General features: G+C 45.1%; 2 protein-coding genes and 1 pseudogene across 2 annotated transcripts in view; 2 read left to right on the top strand and 1 right to left on the bottom strand.

Moving 5' to 3' along the window:
• Window positions 1–10646, top strand: part of LOC125101853 (uncharacterized) — a 73738-nt gene extending 63092 nt beyond the window's left edge. Inside the window, exon 3 of the mRNA XM_047732405.1 lies at window positions 10497–10646. Coding sequence (XP_047588361.1) covers window positions 10497–10646 — 150 coding nt within the window. The remainder of the gene's footprint in view (window positions 1–10496) is intronic.
• On the bottom strand, window positions 1089–1375 carry LOC125103282 (protein S100-A10-like; annotated as a pseudogene).
• The window catches only part of MYLK (myosin light chain kinase), a 202616-nt gene continuing 191351 nt past the window's right edge, over window positions 10535–21799 (top strand). Inside the window, exon 1 of the mRNA XM_047735204.1 lies at window positions 10535–10660. The gene's annotated coding sequence lies outside the window, so the exon portion shown is untranslated. The remainder of the gene's footprint in view (window positions 10661–21799) is intronic.

Genomic DNA, 21799 nt, shown 5'->3' on the forward strand with positions numbered 1-21799 from the left:
AGCAGGCTCCCCGCTGAGCAGAGAGCCCGATGTGGGACTCAATCCCAGAACCCTGGGATCATGACCTGAGCCAAAGGCAGAGGCTTTAACACACTGAGCCACCCAGGCGCCCCAGTTTTTTACATTCTTAGTAAAACATATGCTCAGGGCACCTGGGTGGCTCAGTCGGTTAAGCATCTGCCTTTGGCTCAGGTCATGATCCCAGGATCCTGGGATGGAGCCCTGCATCCGGCTCCCTGTTCTTCAAGGAGTCTGCTTCTCCCTCTGCTTCTCCTTCCACTCATTCTCTCAATCTCTCTCTCTCTCAAATAAATAAATAAAATCTTTAAAAAAATAAAGCAGAACACACACACACACACACACACACACACACACACACACACAAGAAAAAAAATAAAGCAGTTGCTTAGAACTGTTAGTGGAAACTGAATTTTGTCAGGTGCTTTTGTTTTTATCATTTAATGACTGTATGGTTTTTCTTCTTCAGTCACTTGATATGATGAATTACATTTATTGATCTTCAAACATTCAACCAGCTGTACATTTGCAGGATAAACCCCACATTATAATGATGTATTATTTTATACTACTGAGTTTGATTTGCTAGTATTTTGTTGAGGATTTTTGTGTTTATGTTCATGAGGAATATTGGCCTGTAGTTTTCTTTTCTAGTAATGTCTTTGTCTAATTTTCATATCAAGTGATGTTGACCTTATAAAATTTCTTTAATTCAGGTTATTTATTTCTTCTGGGTTGAGTTTTAGTATCTGTGCCTTTCAAGGAATTTGTCTATTTAAGTTGTTGAATTTATGGGCATAATATCATGCATAATATTTACTTTTTTTTTTGAGTAACTAAAAAAAGAAATTTGTTTATTGAGAGCAAGAGGATGCAAGCAAATAAAAATCAAAAGCTTATCTGACTTTTCTTTCTCTGCTTCTCAAATGGGGGTTGGATTTCACTTGTACATTTTCTTAGGGTCCCAATCTTCTCCTGGAATCCTTTATACAGGGGGAAGCTGTGGGACAGATTCCTTCAGAGACCCTTCAGGAGAACTCTCATTGGGTGGGAGTGTTGCTTAATGTTGCCTACTTCTTTCCCTTCTGCTTCATGTGTATTATAAAATAGTCATTGCATTTGATGGTGAGCTGACCATTAGCAAGAAGAAGCTCTGGAAGCCCACTTTGCCATCTTGGCACTGGTCAAGGTCATTCATTATTTTGTCCACAGCCAGAGGGTCTTGATTTTCCAAAAATCCAGGGAACTCCCTTTCCATGAGTACTCTCAGGTCCCCCTTTGTTAAGTAGCCTTTATCAGCAAACTTGTGAAACATGAACATTATAGTTTCCATGGCAAGTTCCATTTGAGACAGCATTTTGATGGGGGCTGTTGAAACCTTGACCAGAGGCCTGGTAGGGATAATTGGCTGGTTGGGACCAACGGCCAGTAGGTGGAGCATGGCCAATATTTACTTGATTTTTTTAATGTCTGTAGGATCTGTAGTAATATCGCCTCTTTCATTTCTGACTATTATAATTTGTTCTCTTTCTTTCTTTCTTTCTTTCTTTCTTTCTTTCTTTCCTTCTCCCTCTGTTTCTTTCCTCCTTTTCCTCTTTCTCTCTCTCTCTCTCCCTTTCTTTCTCTCTCTCTTCTTTCCTTCTTTTTCTTTTCTCTCTTTCTTTCTCAGCCTGGCTAAAGGCTCATAAATTTTATTGGTATTTTTGGAAATAAACTTCTGGCTTTATTACTCTTTTCTCTTTTTAATTTCAATGATTTGTGCTTTTATGTTTATTTTTTCCTTCCTTCTGATCCATCTGAATTTAATTTGCTCTTCTTTTACTAGTTTTCTAAAGGGGAAGCTTAGATCATTGATTTGAGATTTTTTCCCTTTTTTCTGGTATAAGTGTTTAATGCTGGGGCACCTGAGTGGCTCAGTTGGTTGATGTCCAACTCTTGATTTCAGCTCAGGTCATGGTCTCAGGGTTGTGAGATTGAACCCCACATCAGACTCCATGCTGAGCATGGAGCCTGCTTAAGATTCTCTTTCTTCCTCTCCCTCTGCCCCTCCCCCCACTCATTCTCTCTCTCTCTCTCTCTCTCTCTCAAAAAAAAAAATTACTTAATGCTGTCAATTTCCTTCTATAATTTAGCTGCTTTAGCAGCAGCCCCCCCAATTTGGGGCATTGTGTTTTCATATTTCAATGTGAAATATTTTCTTTCTTTTTTAAGTTTTGTTTGGGGTGAGGGGCAGGCAGAAGGAGAAGCAGGCTCCCCACTGAGCAAGGAGCCCGATGTGGGAACCTGATCCCAGGACCCTGAGATTATGTCTTGAGCCAAAGGAAAACACTTAACTGACTGAGCCACCCAGGGGCTCCAAATGTGAAATATTTTCTAATATTCTATGACTTCCTCTTTGATCTATGGGCTGTTTCAAAGTGTGTTGTTTCGTCTCCCAAGTGTTTAAGGAATTTTTTTTAATATTTTATTTATTTATTAGAGAGAGAGTACAGGCAGGAGAGAGGCAAAGGGAGAAGCAGACTCCCTGCTGAGCCGGAAGCCAGATGTGGGGCTGGATCCCAGGACTGTGGGATCATGACTGAGCTGAAGGTAGATGCTGGACTGACTGAGCCACACAGGCAGCCCTTATTTAAGGAATTTTTTCAGATGTCTTTCTGTTATTAACTTCTAGTTTAGTTTCATTATGATTGTAGAACATCTCTCTATGATTTCACTTTTTAAAGATTGATACAGGTTTGTTTGGTGGCCCAAAATATGGTCTGTCTTGGTGAATGTTTCATGTGTGCTTGAAAAGAATGTATGTTTTGCCTTTTTGGGTGTACTTCAATTCGGTCAAGTGAGTTGATAGTGATGTTTAGCTCCTCTACATCCTTATTTATTTCTACATACTTGTTTTATTAATTACTGAGAGGGGAGTGTTGAAGTCTCCAGTTACAATTATGGATTTTTACCTAGTTCATCTTTCAGGCCTTAGAGTTTTGAAAAAGTATTTTGGAGTCCTGTTGTTAGGTGCATACATATTTGGGAATGTTATATTTAGTGAATTGATTTTTTTTATCATTATGAAATTACTCTCTCTATTCCTAATAGTATTCCCTGTTCTGAAACCTACTTTGTCTGATATTAATATAACCATTTTAGTTTTCTTTTGATCACTACTTGTATTTATGCCTTTTGAAAACCCTTTTATTTTTAACCAATCTATATATATAGATAAATATAAATATATATATATATATATATATATATATATATATATATATATATATATTTTAAGTAGGCTCCATGCCCAACATGGAGTCCAGTGCAGGGTTGAAATTACCATCCTGAGATTAAGATCTGAGCTGAGATCAAGAGTCGGACACTTGACTGACTGAGCCATCCCGGCAGCACCCCCCCCGCCAATTTCTATATTTAAAGTAGACTTTTTTGTAGACAGCATATAATTGGGTTTTGCTTTTTTATCCAATCTCACAATCTTTAATTGGTATGTTTGATTTATTTACATTTAATGTCATAGTCAATGTGGTTGGACTAAAATCTATGATCTAGATGTTTTGTTTCATCTCCTTTTTTCCTTTTATCTTTTTCTGCCTGCTTCTGTATTAATTGAGAGTTTTTGTTATTTCTATCGCCATCATTGGCTTACTTATTTCTAATACTTATTTTTAAAAATTTAATGTTGTCTGTAGTGTTTACAACATACATCCTTTAATTACAGCTTACCTTCAAATAATATGATAGCATTTCATGTCTGTTATAAAAACTTTAGAACATTACATTCCAAGTTCATCCCTCCCAACTTTTGTATTGTTGTACATTTTCCTTTTATGTATCCTATAAACCCATGGGATGTTACCACTATTTTTTAAAAAAGATTTTATTTATTTGACAGAGAGAGATCACAAGTAGGCAGAGAGGCAGGTGGGGGGTAGGGAGAGAATGCTCCCTGCTGAACAGAGAGCCCAATGCGGGGCTCGATCCCAGGACCCTGAGACCATGACCTGAGCCAAAGGCAGAGGCTTAATCCACTGAGCCACCCAGGTGCCCCTGTTACCACTATTTTTAAACAATTATCTTTTTTGAGCAATTCAGAAACATTTTAAATGTCTTTTATTTTTACCCTTATGTTATTTTTTAAAAATAAAATTTTATTTTGCTTATGCTTACTAAAAGTCAAATAAGTTCATGATATTTGTGTTCCAAAATTTGCTAGGAAAAAGAGGAGAATAATGGTTGACTTTGTCTAATACCTCATGAAGTTTTGGGGAGTAGCCTAAGCATAATGGTTAAGAACAAGTAAATCGAATAGATATAAATAAAATAGGGTTGTAGGTAAACTTTTAAAAAAGTTTTTATTTAAATTTCAGTTAGTTAACATGCAGTGTAATGTTAGTTTCAGGTGTACAATATAGTGATTCAACACTTCCATACAACACCCAGGGCTTATCACAACAAATGCACTCCTTAACCCCTACCACCTATTTCACCTATTCCCCTACCTGCCTCCCCTCTGGTAACCATTAGTTTGTTCTCTATAGTTAAGAGTCTGTTTCTTGAAATATCTTTTATATTTACCTTTTTAAAAATCATTTCTAGAGATCTTAGTTTAGATCCTAGTTCAGTTCAGTGTATTCATTCTGCTTTAAGAGCTTCTTTTAATAGTTTTTTTTTTTTTTTGTAGTGCAAGTCTGCTAGTAATGAATTCTCTCAAGCTCATTTATTTTTAAACATTGCAATTTCTCCTTCATCTTTGAGAGATAGTTTCATGGATGTAACATCCTGGGTTGACAGTTTTCTTCTTTCAGTACTTTTTTTTTTTTTTAAGAATTTATTTATTTAGGGCGCCTGGGTGGCTCAGTGGGTTAAGCCGCTGCCTTCGGCTCAGGTCATGATCTCAGGGTCCTGGGATCGAGTCCCACATCGGGCTCTCTGCTCAGCAGGAAGCCTGCTTCCCTCTCTCTCTCTCTCTGCCTTCCTCTCCGTCTACTTGTGATCTCTCGCTGTCAAATAAAAAAAAAAAAAATCTTAAAAAAAAAAAAAGAATTTATTTATTTATTTAACTGAGAGACACAGAGAGAGCATAAGCAGGGGGAGGGGCAGAGGGCAAGGGAGAAGCAGACCCCACGCTGAGCAGGGAGTCTGATGTGGGGCTCCATCCCAGGACCCTGGGATCATGACCTGAGCCAAAGGCAGATGCTTAACCAACTGAGCCATCCAGGCGTCCCTCTTTCAGTACCTTTAAGATGCTATTTTATTATTTTCTGGTTGCATCATTTCAGATGAGAAATGTGCTTTAATACTAGTCTTTCTTACCCTGCAAGTAGTGTTTCCCCTCTCCATATGACTACATTTGAGATTTTCTTTTTGTTTTTGATTTTCAATAATTTGAATATGATGTGTCTAGGTATATTTGATTGTTTTTGTTTGTTTTGTATTTTTTTTTTTAATTTGACAGACAGATCATGAGTAGGCAGAGAGGCAGGCAGAGAGAGAGAGGAGGAGGAGGCAGGCTCCCTGCTGTGAGCAGAGAGCCCGATGTGGGGCTCGATCCCAGGACCCTGAGATCATGACCTGAGCTGAAGGCAGAGGCTTTAACCACTGAGCCACCCAGGTGCCCCTGTTTATTTTGTATTTATACTGCTTGGAATCTCTGAGCTTATTGGATCTGTGATATGATATATTTTATTATTTGGGGGCAATTATTGACCATTGTCTATTTCTTCTCTTTCTAGGATACCAATTACACATATGTTAGACCATTTCATAGTATCCTGTGGCTCTTAGATGGTTTGTCTCTCCTCCCCCACCCCACCCCAACACACGCTCTTTTCTTTGTGTACCATTTTGGATCATTTCTGTTTACCTATCTTCACGATCACTGATTTTGTTTCTTCAGTTGTGTTAAGTCTGCCAATGAGCCTATTGAGTTGTTCTTCATCCACAGGAACAGAAAGGAGATTGGTCACTGCCTAGGGCTTAGGGGATTATGGTTTGATGAAAATCTTCTAAAGTGCACTGAGGTGTGGCTGCACAACTCTGTGACCATACTAAGAAGCCATTGAATCATACACTTTATTTAAAAATTTTTTAAAGATCTTATTATTTATTTGATGGAGAGAGAGTGAGAGAACATAAACAGGGGGAGCAGCAGAGGGAGAGGGAGAAGCAGGCTCCCCACTGAGCAGGGAGGCCTATGTGGGGCTCCATCCCAGGTCCCTGGGATCATAACCTGAACTGAAGGCAGACGCTTAACAGCTGAGCCACCCAGGCACCCCAGTATATGGATTTTTAATAAAAATACACCTAGCGTATTTGGAAAAGAATTTGAACATTATGCATCCTCTCAGGTAAGAGAAGAATTAGGTCCCTATTTGTTTGCTAAACAGTTTAAGTTAGATCTAACCCAGATGTCCCTGAATCTTAGACTTGAAGTGGGCAAATTATATGGTTATGTGAATTATATCTCAGTAAAGCTGTTCTTAAAAAGAAACCTTCATGTTTAGGTTTAAAGGCTACATTGATAAAAATCAGAAGGGTATCAGGAGGAACAAGACATCTTACTGATGGTGAAAGAACAAAAAGTAATTCTGAAGGAAATGTTACCATAACTCAAACTGGTAGAAGGATAGAGATTATATTATTTTATTCGTGTTCTAGATCTCATCCTAAGTGTTAAGAACTGACTCTATTGAATGTTCTTGTCTAGTTCCTATCTTTATCCTTTTATGCATTTTGTTAACTCCTATAGATAAAATGTGATTTATGGTTATTAGTCTTATAGATAAAAATGTTCCAAGTCTTCTTATCACTTTGGGTTCTCTCCAGGGTTCAACTTCCCCTCCACTGTGTACTCTAGGATGCCTAATCCACTAGGTGTTGCTGTTATCTGGCAGTGTCACTCTTGGACTTTAGTGACCTAAGAGTTTGCACATCACCTCCTTCTGTTATAAAACTTGGAGCAAGTTCTCCAAGCTGAGAATTTCAGGACAGTTTCCCTGTGTGTGGGGGGGGTGGGCGGGGGGGGTTTCACCAAGAAACCCACAAGAATCCCATGATGTCCTAGCAGATGGTCCTTCTCTTCAGTGAACACATATGCGCCCAGGGGCATTGTATGTTTCCAGTAGCTCAGAAGTCTTCTCAGTGGTTCTTATTTATCCAAAAAATATTAAATAAAAAAAAGCAAAGTCTAGAATAGTATGTATAAGCTGTTACTTGTATTTAAGAAAAAGTGGAGATAAAAATGTGTGTGTATTGGGGCACCTGGTGGCTCAGGTAGTTGAGCATCTGACTCTTGGTTTTGGCTCAGGTCATGATGTCAGGGCTGTGAGATCCAGCCCAGGATTGTCAGAGCCTACTTAAGATTCTCTCTTTCCTTTTCCCTCTGCCCCTTCCCCTGACTCTTTCTCTCTCTCTCTCTTTCTCCCTCCCTTCCTCCCTCTCAAAAAAAAAAAAAAAAATGTGCTTTCATAACATACCCCTAGAAGATATTGAAGGCATGGCTGACTCTGAGCTTGGTATCTAGGAGAAGGGGCAGGTATAAGATTGTTTACTCCATACCTTTTTGTTTCTTTTGAGTTTTGAACCATATAATTACATTGGCTCTTCAAGGAGGAATACAAGTTAGAGTAAAAACAGAATCCTTCTGGGGGTAGTTAATCAAACTGGATACTTGGATTGGCCCTGCATAATTTACTCTTTTCCCTCATTTCTCCTCACTTAGATCTTCCCTCTTCATGCCTTCCATGTCTAGTCATTTGCCGGTAACAGACATGTTCCAACATACCCCTCCTTCTCAGAGTGTCTTAGAAATGCTACACAGGGATGAAGTAGCATTTCTAACCTGTCTCTCATGACTAATTGGCATTTTTAGCCCCGAACTTTCTAGACCAGAGGTTCTCAGACTTGAGCCTGCATCAGATTCACCTGGAGGGCTTACTAAAACATGGGTTCCGGGTCCCACCCTCAGAGTTTTGGACTCACAAGTCTGGGGTGTTTTGTTCCCAGGTGAGATGAGTTGGAGACACATTTCGAGAACCGGTGCTCTGGACTAAAATAGTTTCTCCTGTGACGTGTTTTCCAGTTTTGGTGTCTCTGCTGTGTCCTCATTTAGACATAGGAAAAAATAAAAAAAGACAGGAGAGGTTTGGCCTTTCCACAGGCATGCCTCTTGCTCACCAGTGTCCAGCTGTCTGTCTAGCCAATAGTGCCTGTCAGGCTCTAGCCCCTTTGTAAGATGATATGCATGTCACCACCAGGAGGACTGATGTATCATAAGCCTGCACCCCCTTCGTCTGGACTCACCAGAGCAGACATCCCTGCTGCCATTGCTGTCAGCCCCCTGTGAAGACTTAATCCGTGTTTAAGAGCAGGTTTTACAAGAGTCATGCTAATTTCTGATTCACCTCCCAGGGCTTCTCAACAGAGGCATTGTTAGCATTTTAGATGAGACCATTCTTTATAATGAGAACTGTTTCATGTGGGATACTCGGCATCCTTTCCCCCTTTCCCTGTCCTTGGTCATTGTGGCAATCAGTAATCCCACCACACATCCCAGTGCCCCCCTCCTGCAGCCATCCCCTTTCCAGTTTCCCTGCAGAATGGGATGAGAGCAGCACAGCTTTCCCCTGAAAAACACCATGTCTTGTGTTGTTATCAGACCCCTTACCAAGCCACATTGCCTTAGTGACCTGCGAAAATCCTCAGTCATGTTTTAATATTTTCCTTGCTTTTATTAAATGTTGATATTAAAAAGTGACTGAATCATGAATATTTCTTTCTGAAAACCCTATGGGTGGAATTGCCCATCATGATGTTCAGTCCCTTCTCTGTAGAGAAACACACCAGAGGGCCCCTGTTTCCTGATGAAGTGGCTTTGCCTCCTTGTCTGCCAAGGAGAATTCTGTGACCCATTCTGTTTCCTTCTTCTTCTGGGTTTTTTTTTTTGTTTTTTTTGTTTTGTTTTGTTTTTTTTTGCCATGGTCAGGGATAGATATAATGCTTGATAGGATTGAAAAATTAGCACAGAAAACCATTTTGCATATATTATCAGCTTTTATACAGTTTTAACTTTTAAATAATCAGCAGCTTAATTTTGCATTTTCTGGTGAGTGACTTCAGTTCCCTTTAGAAGCCGTGCTTGGTACAGTTTGAGCAATGAAGGATTATAGGCATAAGTGGCCCAGTCAGCCCAGTGAGCATCATGTGGTGGAGCAGCAGGGCTCATGGGGACACGGGGCGGGTCGTGGGCCAGAGGCACAGGAGGAGCCGCAGGCGATGGGGCCTCTCTTGCTGGCGGCAACTGAGAAGATCACTGGGGAGAATGAGGTGCCTGGTGTGCTCAAGCTGCAAGGGGAGTAAGGGTCAAGGATCAAAGAGCCACAGGTATCCCTGAGTGCTCACCAAGGTGGAAGGGTCATTGCAGCAGAGGGACGGAGCTTGCTGGGTCTAGAAAAGTTCTGCCTGGACTGACTGGCTTAGCCCACAAGAGGAGCAGAAACCATTACTTACAGGAACACTGTCCTGATTTGGCTCCCTCTTGGTTCTGTGGCCAGAGAGATCTCCAGGAGCAACTGGGTACAGATGGGGCTCCACCCCTTCCCACCACTCCTCTGAGGGCCTAGTTACTCCCATTTCCTCTTCGGAGTATGCCTCCAAGTGTCTGGGGACCACCATGCTGGACTGAGGGTGCCCACCCTCTAGATCTCCTGTGTAAGGAAGGGATGTGTCGGGACTTTTCAGTCTAGAAGTCTCTCTATTGACATTCCACGGTGAGAGGTTGATTCCCTTTGGGTTTGCAAAGTATCCTTTACAAATCAGTACACCTTCTGGGAAGGTAGCAAATAATTTGAGAGAATGGATTGACCAGTTGAGGTATTTGAGGGGTGCTGCTGGAGGGAAACGGAAGCTTCTGAAGGGAGGAGATGGGGTGAAGTTTAGGAACCTTTGCAGGTTGAGGGGTGGGCCCTGTGGGCTGCCTGAGTGTGGGTTCTGGGGGAGCAGGGTGAGCCCTGGGTGGTATGGGGGAGTCCTTTCCCAGGTTTGGGTACATTCTCCCTGTTCTGTTAGCTCCTCCTTACCCTGGCTCTGTCCCCAGAGCCCAGCCCCTGATTGCCCAGGTGCCAGCTCCCTCCAGAGAGCCCAACAGCCACTACCTGCTCTGTGGCCTTGGCCTTCCTCCTTCACCCCTGCCAGGGCCTCTCCCTTGACCCTGTGACCTCACCACATTCCCACTCTCAGATCTTCGGCATCTGCCCTGTGTGGAGGAAGGAAGCAGCTAGTTCTTGTTCTCCTGGTAACTATTATTCCTGAACCCTAAACCCACAGCCCCCCACACATAGTAATAAAATCACCTGTGGTCCTTGGGACGTTTTCACCTTCCCACACAGCCTCTCTGAGTGATGTGCTCCCGCCAGCCGCTCCTGCTCCCTTGTGCATGTCTGCCCCTGACTTGGCTTTCCTTTCCTCCTTCCCACCAGGCACTGGCCAAGAGGCTCCCAGGCGGCCACCCCTGCTGCAGTCCCGAGCAACCTCAGGAGCTTCCTGGTCAGGGGCTCCCCAAGCCCAAGGGAGGCGCACCTCCAGGACATCCTGCCTTGTGTTCCCAGCCCAGTTGCCACAACAAATAGCAGAGGAGACGTTGGTGAGTAAGCAGGATTAAAACTGTGCTGTCGACCGTTCCTCCTCAGCCCACCCTGAGGAGATGGCGGGAGGGGAACCGGGTGGCCAGGAGAGACCAGTGCCCACAAGGTGAGATGACACCTACCCAGGTGCCCAAACAGGTGGGAGTGAGATCAGCATGCTTTAGCATTATCTGTTGACCTTGGCTTCTCTGGTCAGAATTCTAGAACTGGCGAAGGTGGTGGGAACTGTCATTGAGCCAGCCAGGAAATAAGATAAAGTGTCTTACTGGGTGCCCTGGCCTCTGCCAGAAACTGTTCACCCTGCCAAACTGGTCCTCCATCCTTCCAGACTGTCCCAGAACTTCTTTCTCCTGCTGCCCTAGGAGGCTGCTCTGGTTAACTGCATTTGGTTTTGGTTTTCCCTTTGAGTCTCTGGTTCCATGCAAGCAGCCATTGCTGGGGTGGGAGCACAGGTCAAATTCTGTGTTAACTGTGAGACCGAGTTATTCCAGGTCCTGGTCAAGAGCCCCCACTGGCCTTCCACAGACGTGATCATCAGCACTCTTAAGTGAGAAATCCCACTGAGAGTAAGCATAGAGTGAGTCTGCATCACAAAGACAGTGCCTTCTGTGGGTGGGTATACAGAGGTCAATATTCTCAGTAATATTTCAAAAGTCTGGGTGGTCCTTTGGGATTTCCTGAGTAAAATTTGGGGGTGGGGGTACACTGTTTTCTGTACCTTTCGCTAGTGAGCACGATGGGTTTCTTTCTGCTGCCCTCCACCCTCCCCTTAGGGTCTCATGATTATGGCACTGTGGGGGTCCTTGGCCCCCATCAGCTTGGGAGCAGTCTGTCTACTCTCACTGTGAAGGAGGCTGATGGAGCCGCAACCAATTCAGTGAAGCTGAGAAAGTGAGAAGGAGGAAGGCGAATGAGGAGGTCGTGCAAAGAAGCATAGCCTGTGATCTTACAAAACTGATCGTTTCCCCCATGGTCTTAAGGCTGCTTTGAAGCATGGCGCCATCACTAACGTAGGAGAACACCTTCTTAGCTACTTTAGCAACAAAACTAAGTGTGTGGGTTCTGTCCTTCTGTGGGAGAAAAAAAAGATCCTGTAATTTTAAAAGAATTTGTAAAAAGTGACTATCAGTTTGGACTCTAAAGTGGCAGATAAAGGGGAAGGCAGTGTCCTACTACCACCGCCTGAAAGAAGATACAGAACGTGTGGCTGGGGTGGGGGGTATGACGTTAGGATTCAGGGGAGGCTGGATCAAAGTGAACCCTGTGTATGCACGAGCCTGGCTCCCTCAAGAGGCAAAGCCTTAAGGCACTCTGACATGGCGCAGCAGCAGAAGCGGGAGATCAAAGGATGTAAAAATTAATGCAAGTCCCTTTATTTTCAAGACAGTGTTGCCTTGGCTAAAATCAGGATGAAGGCCAAGTAGCTGGTGCTGGGGAGTGGGCTATGCAGGGAGCCCTTTCAGTGGAGTTTCCAATTTTTTTTTTTTAAGATTTTATTTATTTATTTTACAGAGAGAGAGAGAGAGAGATCACAGGTAGGCAGAGAGGCAGGCAGAGGGGGTGGGGGAAGCAGGCTCCCTGCTGAGCAGAGAGCCCGATGCGGGGCTCGATCCCAGGACCCTGAGATCATGATCTGAGCCGAAGGCAGCGGCTTAACCCACTGAGCCACCCAGGCGCCCCTGGAGTTTCCAATTTTATGCACATGACAGAGAAATTTGCAAGGAGAGAAGACAGTCCAAGTTGCATTGTAAAACCTAGAGCAAACAGGACTGCAGAAATCAGCCAGCACGCCCTTCCCTGCACTGATGTGAAAAGGGGGCCTCAAGAGCAGAGCTGTGGAGACACCCCTGGTCAGTGCAGTCAGGCTGGGGCTCTGTGAGTCCCTGAAAGTCTAGGCTCATGGGCCGCTCATTCCGGCCTCTTTAGCAAGATACAAACGTTACTTGATAGGTTCTCAAAAGGGCAAGTAATGTTAGTTACGTCCGTACATTTTTTTTCAGAGATGCCTGTGGAAATATCTCTTTTCTGAATTCCATGCCCTTAATGAAGATGCTCTTTCTGCTTTTGGCAAAATTACTTTGAACCCTGATGCTGTATCACATTATATTGCATGTATAGAGACTACATTGTGACTCTTTTTTTTTTTTTTAAAGATTTTATTTATTTATTTGACAGAGAGAAATCACAAGTAAGCAGAGAGGCAGGCAGAGAGAGAGGAGGAAGCAGGCTCCCTGCTGAGCAGAAAGCCCGATGTGGGGCTCGAACCCAGGACCTGGGATCATGACCTGAGCCGAGGGCAGCGGCTTAACCCACTGAGCCACCCAGGCGCCCCCATTGTGACTCTTCTAACGAAAGCACATGTATTTTAGAAAGCTTTATGGTTCTTGATATATAACTTGTAATTAAGTATTGGATTTGATCATATTTCTTTGAAAGTTGGGCATCAGGGAATTGATTCATATTATAACCATCCCTTATACTATTGTTTCTATGAGAAATTCGGTCCCCTTCCCGAGAAAAGTACATAATCCATGTCAATGTGGTGAACACTGATGTAATTAATGTATCAGACATGACATTTGTTCATTTATCAGATAGTCCTTGAGTGATAAGGGAGGCAAAGTCATTGTTCTGGGGTAGTTTTCCTTCTAGTGAGAGAGGGAAGACAATAATGTCTGGCATTGATTTTTATTTTTCTAATTTTTAAAAAAGATTTTATTTATTTATTTGAGAGAGAGAGTGGGGAGTGGTTGCCCCGAAGGCGAGGGAGAAGTAGGCTCATTGCTGGTAGGGAGCCCCATGTGGGACTCCATCTCAGGACTCTAGGATCATGACCTGAGATGAAGGCAGATGCCTAACCAGCTGAGCCACCCAGGCACCCCTGTCTGGAATTGATTTTGAAGTGCAATGAAGAAAAGTAATGCAGGGTAAAGGGATGGAGGGATTAGGGCAGAGGGTTATTTTACATAGGATCACCAAGTAGTCAGGAGGGCCTCTTTGTGGAGGTGAGATGGGAGCAGAGGACAGAATGAAGTAAGAGAGTGAATTTCTAGATTTGGAGGAAGAACTCTATTCAAGGCAGAGAAACTGGCCATTGCTAAGGCCTCATAGCAGGTATGGACTTGATGTGGTTGGAGGAACAGCAGTCAGGCCAGCCAGCTTTGGAGAGGAGGGTGAGACACAGCATGACAGCAGGTGAGTTTGGAGCAATAGGCAGGCCTGGGTCAGGTAGGGCCTTACGGGCTGTGGTAGGGAGTTTGGATTTTAGACCGTGGGTAATGGGTGGTCACTGGAGGGTGCTGTGTGGGGGAGTGTCCTGATCTAGCTGCTGAATGGAGAACTGACTATGGGGAAGCAGTGTGGCAATGGGCATGTAGTTGGTCTGCTGCAGGGGTCAAAGGACATGGCGCTGGTGGCTTGGATGGCTGGTGGCACAGGGGTGATGAGCCATGATCAGAATGAAGGTAGAACTGGTGGGAGTTGCTGATGGATTGGATGGAGAGAGAGGGAGGGTGTGAGATGGCTCTTGGGCCTGAGGGTTCAGGTGGCTGATGAAGCCTTTGGTCTGGGGTTAGGAGGCATGCTGCAGGAGGAGCACATTTGGCTAGAGAACATTGAGAGATCTTGTTACATCTTCTAAACCAGTGGGATGTGGAGTAGACATTTGGATATAAAATTCTGAAGGTTGGCAGGGAGGTTAGGACAGAAGATATGTTTAGGAATCTCTGGCCTCTCAAGACATATAAAACCATGGAACTTGAGTTGAACCCTGAGGAATGAGCAGGCCCATCACTTAGAGACTAGGAAAAGAGGGTAGGAGGAAAGAGAGGAGAGCACATCCCCTCTCCCCATCAGGAGAGAAGAGAGCCTCTCCAGATGGAGAGATGACTGACTGTGCTGGTACAGCTGAGAGCATTAAGTGCATTGTCAGGTTGGGAGTAGTGTCCTCCGGATGACTGCCTGGGTTCTTATGTGCCTGTGAGCCTTTTCTTCTCCCCATTAGACTGGGAATTCACCAAAGCCAGGGGTTAGTTCAGTGTTCTCCTGCTTGCACTTGGAGCCACTTAAAGCTGTGGCTGAACCGTCTAGTGAGGGACATTTCCTTGTAGAAGCTGCTTGTGAAGTTGTCCATCCCTGGGGCAGGCACATGAGCTTTCTGGCTATCAGGAGCCTGGGACATAGCAAAACCAGAGGACCCATAGGATCATAGGAAAGCGTAGGAATAGTTTGTGGTTGGGGCACAGAGCTTTGAAGAGATGGGAGGCCATCTTGAGGAGACGGGCCCAGAAGTTGAGAGCCCTCAACAACATAAGGAGACACTGCTTGTGAGTTGAGGGGAGATCCTTGGCCCTGCAGAATTTAAACTGGTAGTAAGCCTGCAAGTCAAGGGTCTATCCCCTGGAACTATCCTGGGAACCTAATGACTCAGTTTTTCCAGGCGATCCTGATCATGGGGCCTGATAAAGTCCAAGTGCGCTGCTAAAATTATGTTAAGATAAAGGCTCTTTTTATTCATTCAGTAGTCATTAAAACCATCACAGATTAATTATTTTTCAAAAGAAAGAAAACTATGCCACAGTTCTGCAACTAGCGTATGACCAGATGAGGACATCTTGGGATACCCTGTCATGCTTAAAAATACTGTAAGGAATCTTTAGACAGTAATTTAAAAAGAAGAATAAGGGAAAAGCATTTTAGTTCAAGAGATTTATTGGTTTATTTTAGAAAAGAATACTAAGTTATACCTTAATATCAGATTCTGAGACCTGTGTAGTGGAGAGGGACATGATAATTATGAAATGCAAGAAAGTACCCAAGGGAGAAACCTGTAAAAATCACCAGTAGCTTATGGGGTGCCTAGGTGATGCAGTCCATTAAGCACCCGATTCCTGGTTTTGGCTCAAGTCATAATCTCAGGGTTGTGAGATTGAGCCCCACCTTGGGCTCCACACTCAGCACGGAGTCTGCTTGAGATTCTCTCTCCCTCTCTCCCTCCCCCCAGTCTCAAGTAAATAAATCTTAAAAAAAAAAAGATCACTGGTCGCTTAGCTGAATAGCCAAAAGCTGTCTACAAGCTAGAAAGCTCATGAATCCTTGATGTGAACAAGTGGTATGGGGAGCAGGGGGTAGAGATCACATCCCATGGTGTGTGAGGAAGCTTTGGAACCACTGACAGCTTCCATATCTACTGGCCTCCCACTAAGCCGCCTGGGGTGAGTTGACATGGTATTTCATAATGTTATCCCCAACTGTGTTCTTTTTTGAGTGCCTGAGGTGAATCCGGAACACACTGACAGTAGTATCTACACTTCCTTGCCCCATTCATCCAGCTGCCTGCCTAGACCTCAGCTTGCTCTCATGGCAGCTACAGCAGCTCTAGGCCAGATTTCCCAGAATGATGTCAGTGGTGTTCTTAGCTCTTCTTCTGAACTACGCCAGCTGGCATCCCACTGACCTTCAGCCGTGCCATGGCCCTCAGGCCAAGCATCCCCACCTTTTGTGGGGTGAGGTGGTTACTATGAGAGGCCCACCGAGTGTTCTCAGTGGAGGGTGAGGCAAGAGTGACAAGCATCCCAGGATGCTTTCTTCAGTCCTTGGGGTCACACTGGGGGAGTCCTGGTGAAACTAGTGTGTGCCCTGAGGATATTAGAAGGGTTTAGAAACCACGCCTGGTTGGAAGGGTGGAAGGACCATGTGTGTCCTTCTGTGGAAGGATAAAGGATAAATGGTGCCTGTCTTCAAATATTTGTATATATGTCTTATAGCAGACTCCAGTTCACTCTATGTGACCCTCAGGGGCAGAATGGGGTCCAGTTAGGGGGAGGCATGTCACAGCTCAACCCACCATGGAATGGGCTGCTTGTGAGTATGGGAAATTCTTCTTGCAGGATTTTCTGGAAGATTGCCTTTTGGGATGCCCTGGCTAGGATCTGTCAGTGGCCCCTGGTAGACACCTCTGTTTCTATTCTCGACAGGAGCTAGGTGGTAGAGGAGGAAGTTAATGAGGTGTTCTAGGCCTTTCCTAAGAGAGCAAACCCTCCTGAACACAGTGACCCAAACTCCTTCCCTTGCCATCCCTCCCTGTCCCCTTTCTGAGAATTCTCCACTGTCAGACGTGCCCAGAGGGGATTTGTGCATGGAAATAGCGTGTCCTGACTGGGGAATCTGGTCCACTCTCAGGAACTGAAGGAGTCTGGCTCGGCTGCAGGCTTGCTCTGTCTCATGGAGAGACCCGCCCAGATCTTGGCTCAGTCCTGCCTCTAACTCTGCTGGGTTTGATTCCATCCATCTCCCAGCCTGTAATTGTCAGCCTCCTGGTGTGGCTAGGCCCTAGCAAGTGTCCACACCAGGCCCACTGTTGCCCAATTTGGGACAGAACAGGATTCCTATACTGGGTAGGAGGTTGAGTTAGAAGATCTCTGTGGTCTCTTAACTGCATCTGTGGCCCTGTGATTCACTGTTCCCTTGTCAATAGTCTATGCTTTAAAAAGCAAATGGGGACAAGTGTTTGGATCCAGTGCTGCTCCGTAAGGAGCTGGGCTATGACTCCATGGTCACTCCCTTGTCTTGGGCAGCTCCAGTCCTAAGTGGAACAGGTCTGGTCCAGATGCAGGTCCGGGGAGGAATTTAGGAAGATAGGGAGGAGTGAGTGGTGGCAAGTGGTTTAATGGCATCTGTTCCACTCAGCCAGAAACGTCTTCGTTTGGAAGCTGAAGACTTCCTCAGTATGGTCTCAATTAGCCTGTGTATGTCTTTAAAATAATTACATTTTCATCAAAGTGTTTTAGAGAGTGATGTTTAGCCCCGTGTAAAGGGCACAATCAGGTCCGATCCTGAAATAATGCCTCTGCTACCCCAGATGTCAGGAGGAACTAAAAATACACTCATAAATTGGAGGAATTCTTGGTTTATTGGACCCATCTCCTGTCTCTTATCCTCCCTCCAGAAAGTGAGAGGGCGAAGGAGTGAGCCAGAAATCTTTAATTATCCAGTCTGCTGACATTATTTTATCTGCAGCACTGATATTAATTCTCTACAGCATTCCATCTCAGTCCCAGAGTGAAGAGTAACCTCAGCAAACATGGGCCTTTGGCTTTCTGCTGGTTGTGGCCAACACTCTGTTTTCTCCCCTAACCCGCCCTCCCTCAGACTTCTTAAATTCCAGAGCTTTCTGTGGCACCGGAAATGATCTGTCTGTGGAATGTCCATACTTTAAGAAAGTCCCTGAACTATGTATCCAAGCTCTACTTCCCCCAACTCATCTCGGCCACTTGTGGTTAGGTTTTGGCATGCGTCCACCATTGGCGAGACCTGGGTTTGGCAGGAACCTTTTCTCGTGTTTCTATTATTGACATAAATGAAATTTTATCAGTTTCTATCATTGACACCCATGGGGGAGGAAGAGCGAGTCTGGCTAGTTCTCTCCCCCCATTCTTTGTATATAAATTTAATTTTCTCTGTTATATCTTTAACTTTTCTGGCCAGTGAGGTGCATCTTGGATTTCAGTTTGGTTCTCTGGGCTGTGGCCTTTTCACCTGACTTAACGTCCAGACGATCAGCTGGTTGACTTAGCCCCCAAAGGAGGCCACCGTTTCTGCCACAAGTAGGTCGTGTTTCTGCCAGGCTTCTGGTGTGCCCAGTGCTGGCTGGGGCCTTGAGTCCTTACAGCCTGTTGAGGCAAGTACCATCACCATCCTCTCTATTTCACGAGCGAGGACCCAAAGATGAAAGAATTTGCTGAAGGTCCAGCAGCAGAGCTGGGGTTAGAAGGCAGGCAGCTGGCTGACTTCACACCTGCTCCTGCCTGTGGGCCCCCTGCTGTGCATGTGGCCAGGATCCCCACTCACCCACCGGGAAGTGTTCCTATCTTTCTAAAGCCCTGTCCTCCGCAAATTTTTTACGAGAACTTACTGTGCAGGAAGGACACTCTATCATGGAGATACAGAGATACAAATGTGGTCACTCACCTTGGCCCATACTGCTTGTGGCGAGCCCCCACAGAGTTTCCCTGATTAGAGCCAGTGTTGTAGCTGGACCAGCCCTCAGCAACAACCATCGGAGAACTTAGAAAAGACAAGGTTTGTTACTTATATCTTAGAGGGTACACAGCATGCCTGGGGCCACATAGCAAGGTCATGGGGGGAGAGAGAGAGAGAGAGCTGGCTTGTGGCTTCCGCTTTTCTTGGGGCCAAAGGTGGGGGCTTAAGGCTTCACAGGTTCACTCTTTATTGGTGACTGTAAAACATAAGAGCAGGAATTCAAGTGTGGGAAGGGAGAAGCAAGCGGTCAAAGGGCCAGTTGTGTAAGACAACCACAGCTCTCTAAAAAGAGAACTTCATGGGCGGGGCGACTTGGCTCTTCATCTCATCCTGTAGCTGGCCATGCGACTGTCCGAGATGGATGTCTTTGAGGTGGATGCCTGGGCAATCAGAAGCTTAATGTCAGGCAGTTACAATAGAGTCAGAAAAGCTGACTGTCCAGGTGTTTTCGAGAAGGGTGCCTTCGTTGTATTCACTGCTGTCTCCAGGGTTAGGACTCACACCAGGCTGGTAGTGAGCTCTCAGAAAAGTATGTGGTGAATGAACGGAACTGCCGATGAAACAAAGCCATGGACATTTTTACAAAGAAGTGAGAGAATATGTTCGTGACCACAAAGTATGAAGGGCATGACCTGAGGATTGAAGGACCGTCTCTTAAACTACGCACACTGAGTATGTGAAAAACCACACGCCCTCCTCGGTTTTGTATTTTGTCACAGACTTGTGGGGACTTGGTCCTGGATGGGTGCTCCTGAGCCCGTGTCCTAGGCCCTGCTGGCAAGGCCCCTGAGCAGTGGGGACTCTAAGATTAGAGCAGGATGCAGCTGCATGGGAAAGACTCCCCATGGTGTTCCAGGGCTGCCCCACTGGCAACATCATATAGGGGAGGGCAGAAGGCCTCGATGGTTTGCTCGATCACAGCAGTTTTGAACTTCATGACTCCTTGGACTTGGATCCTCTCCTGCCTTGCTTAACACTTGCCTTACTTCCCAAGCCTTGCCTAACTTGGTTGGGTGTCTAAGTGCCCATCCCTCCAAACTGTGCAGGAATCCCTGGGCCCGGCTCCTGCTTGAGCTCTGGCACCAGATCAAGGAGCTCAAGCTCAAACTGGAGCTGAGGAAGGAGAGAAGAATATTTGGGGGGCCATGAGTCAGCCCAGGGAGCAGGCTGACATGAATCAGGAAGATCCAGATTCAAGAGCCATAAAAATCTCATGCACTTTGACTCAGTAATTGAAATTCTTGAAATCTATCTTGGGGAAATAATCTCAAATGAAGGAAAAGTTATGTTCATGAAACTGTGACTTGTGATGTCATCTGTTTTAGAAATTGGAAGCAACCTAAATGGTAAACAACAGGGGCGCGATTGGGTAGATTATGGTTCATCCACTTGGCAGAGTACTGCACAGTCATTAAAAATGAGACTTATAGGGGCGCCTGGGTGGCTCAGTGGGTTAAGCCGCTGCCTTCAGCTCAGGTCATGATCTCGGAGTCCTGGGATCGAGTCCCGCATCGGGCTCTCTGCTCAGCAGGGAGCCTGCTTCCTCCTGTCTCTCTGCCTGCCTCTCTGCCTGCTTGTGATCTCTCTCTGTCAAATAAATAAGTAAAATCTTTAAAAAAAAAAAAAATGAGACTTATAGTGTTCCATAACCAGGAAAAGTCTGTGGCTTGGCCTGAAGAGAAGCACGAAAATGAAGGCAGTAATAACGCATAAATATGATTGTGTTTTGAAAGGCACCTACATAGGGAGCCCCTGGGTGGCTCAGTCGGTTAAGCATCTGCCTTCAGCTCAGGTCGTGATGCCAGGATCCTGGGATCGAGCCCCGGGCTCTCTGCTTCTCCCTCTGCTCCTCCCCACTGCTCATGCTCTCTCTCATTCTCTTGCTCATGCGTCCATTCTCTCTCTCAAATAAATAAATAAATCTTAAAAAAAAAAAAAGTAACTACATACAAATAGATTGGAAAAATGTTATTTGTGTCAGAAAAAAAGTCATCTGTAACCCTTTGCACAACCAGATCTTCAGCAGATGCTGCTTATGAACAAAGAAGAGCCTGGAATATGGGGCCCAGAATGAGTTCAAAGTTCATGCAGAGAGTCAGCAGTCAAGACCCTGTCTGGGAAGGAGGAAGGAGACCTATGAGAACATGTCCAAACATGACCCAGCATGTGACTAACATAACGATTTCCTGGGCTGAGGGCAGGTGAAGCATGGATAGGGTGAACGTGGCCAGGGAAGACATCTGTGAAAACTTGTCTCACATGTAGACTGGGAGGTCGTGGAAATACGAGCGCCATCCGTCCATCCTGGTTCTTCTGGACCATCCCAGTGTATTAATAACATCCCTTGTCACCATCAAAAGAGTCCTGATTTGGCTAATGTGTCACGTGATCACCCTAGGTGTTGAAAAGGAAGAAGTCCATTCTAGGTTGATGATAATTGCTCAGTTAGTCCCCTTGAGCACTGAAGAGTGAGGGAATTAAGATTCCCTGAGGCCTAGGTAGGCCCAGCCTGATGGACATCGTGGGATGGGGACGGAAGAGGCACAGGAGCTTCTTTTGGCAGCATCTCACTTCATCGAAGATGGTCTCAGCCCAGAGGCGTTCTTAACAACGGAGGAGCCAGATGGATGTAGCTCATTTTGTACATGAACAAACAGATAAATGCCTTAGGAATTGCCTCAGTGAGGAGGTGTCTAGACCTTGGTCCTGCTGTTTGGTGGAGGGATACAAGTGGTGAGTGTGGGGACAAGCTCTTTGACTTTTCTTGGACTTCAGCAAGAAGTTACGGTTTAGCACCTGGATACTTTTAACTCTTCAGGTAAGACATAGGGAAAATGAAAAGCATGGCCTCCCTTAAGAGAGAGAGACCTGGCTGTCCGTGCTTGACAGGAACCTTTAGAGGTCCGCCGAGAGAGGACGCCTGAGCAAGCAGGTGCTCATCTCAAAGCCCAGCTTCCCAGAGTGGTCTGGTAGCCTTCTCATGGGGGAGAAAGTACAGTACCACAGTGAAGGCTTAAATGGAAACCAGTACAAACAGGACAGTTCTGGTCTTTTCCATGCCAGTGTGTTTTACCTGTGCCCCAGGGAGCAGACGCCTT

The sequence above is a fragment of the Lutra lutra genome, chromosome 1, assembly GCF_902655055.1.
Source record: "Lutra lutra chromosome 1, mLutLut1.2, whole genome shotgun sequence".
In the NCBI taxonomy this organism is placed as follows: domain Eukaryota; kingdom Metazoa; phylum Chordata; class Mammalia; order Carnivora; family Mustelidae; genus Lutra; species Lutra lutra.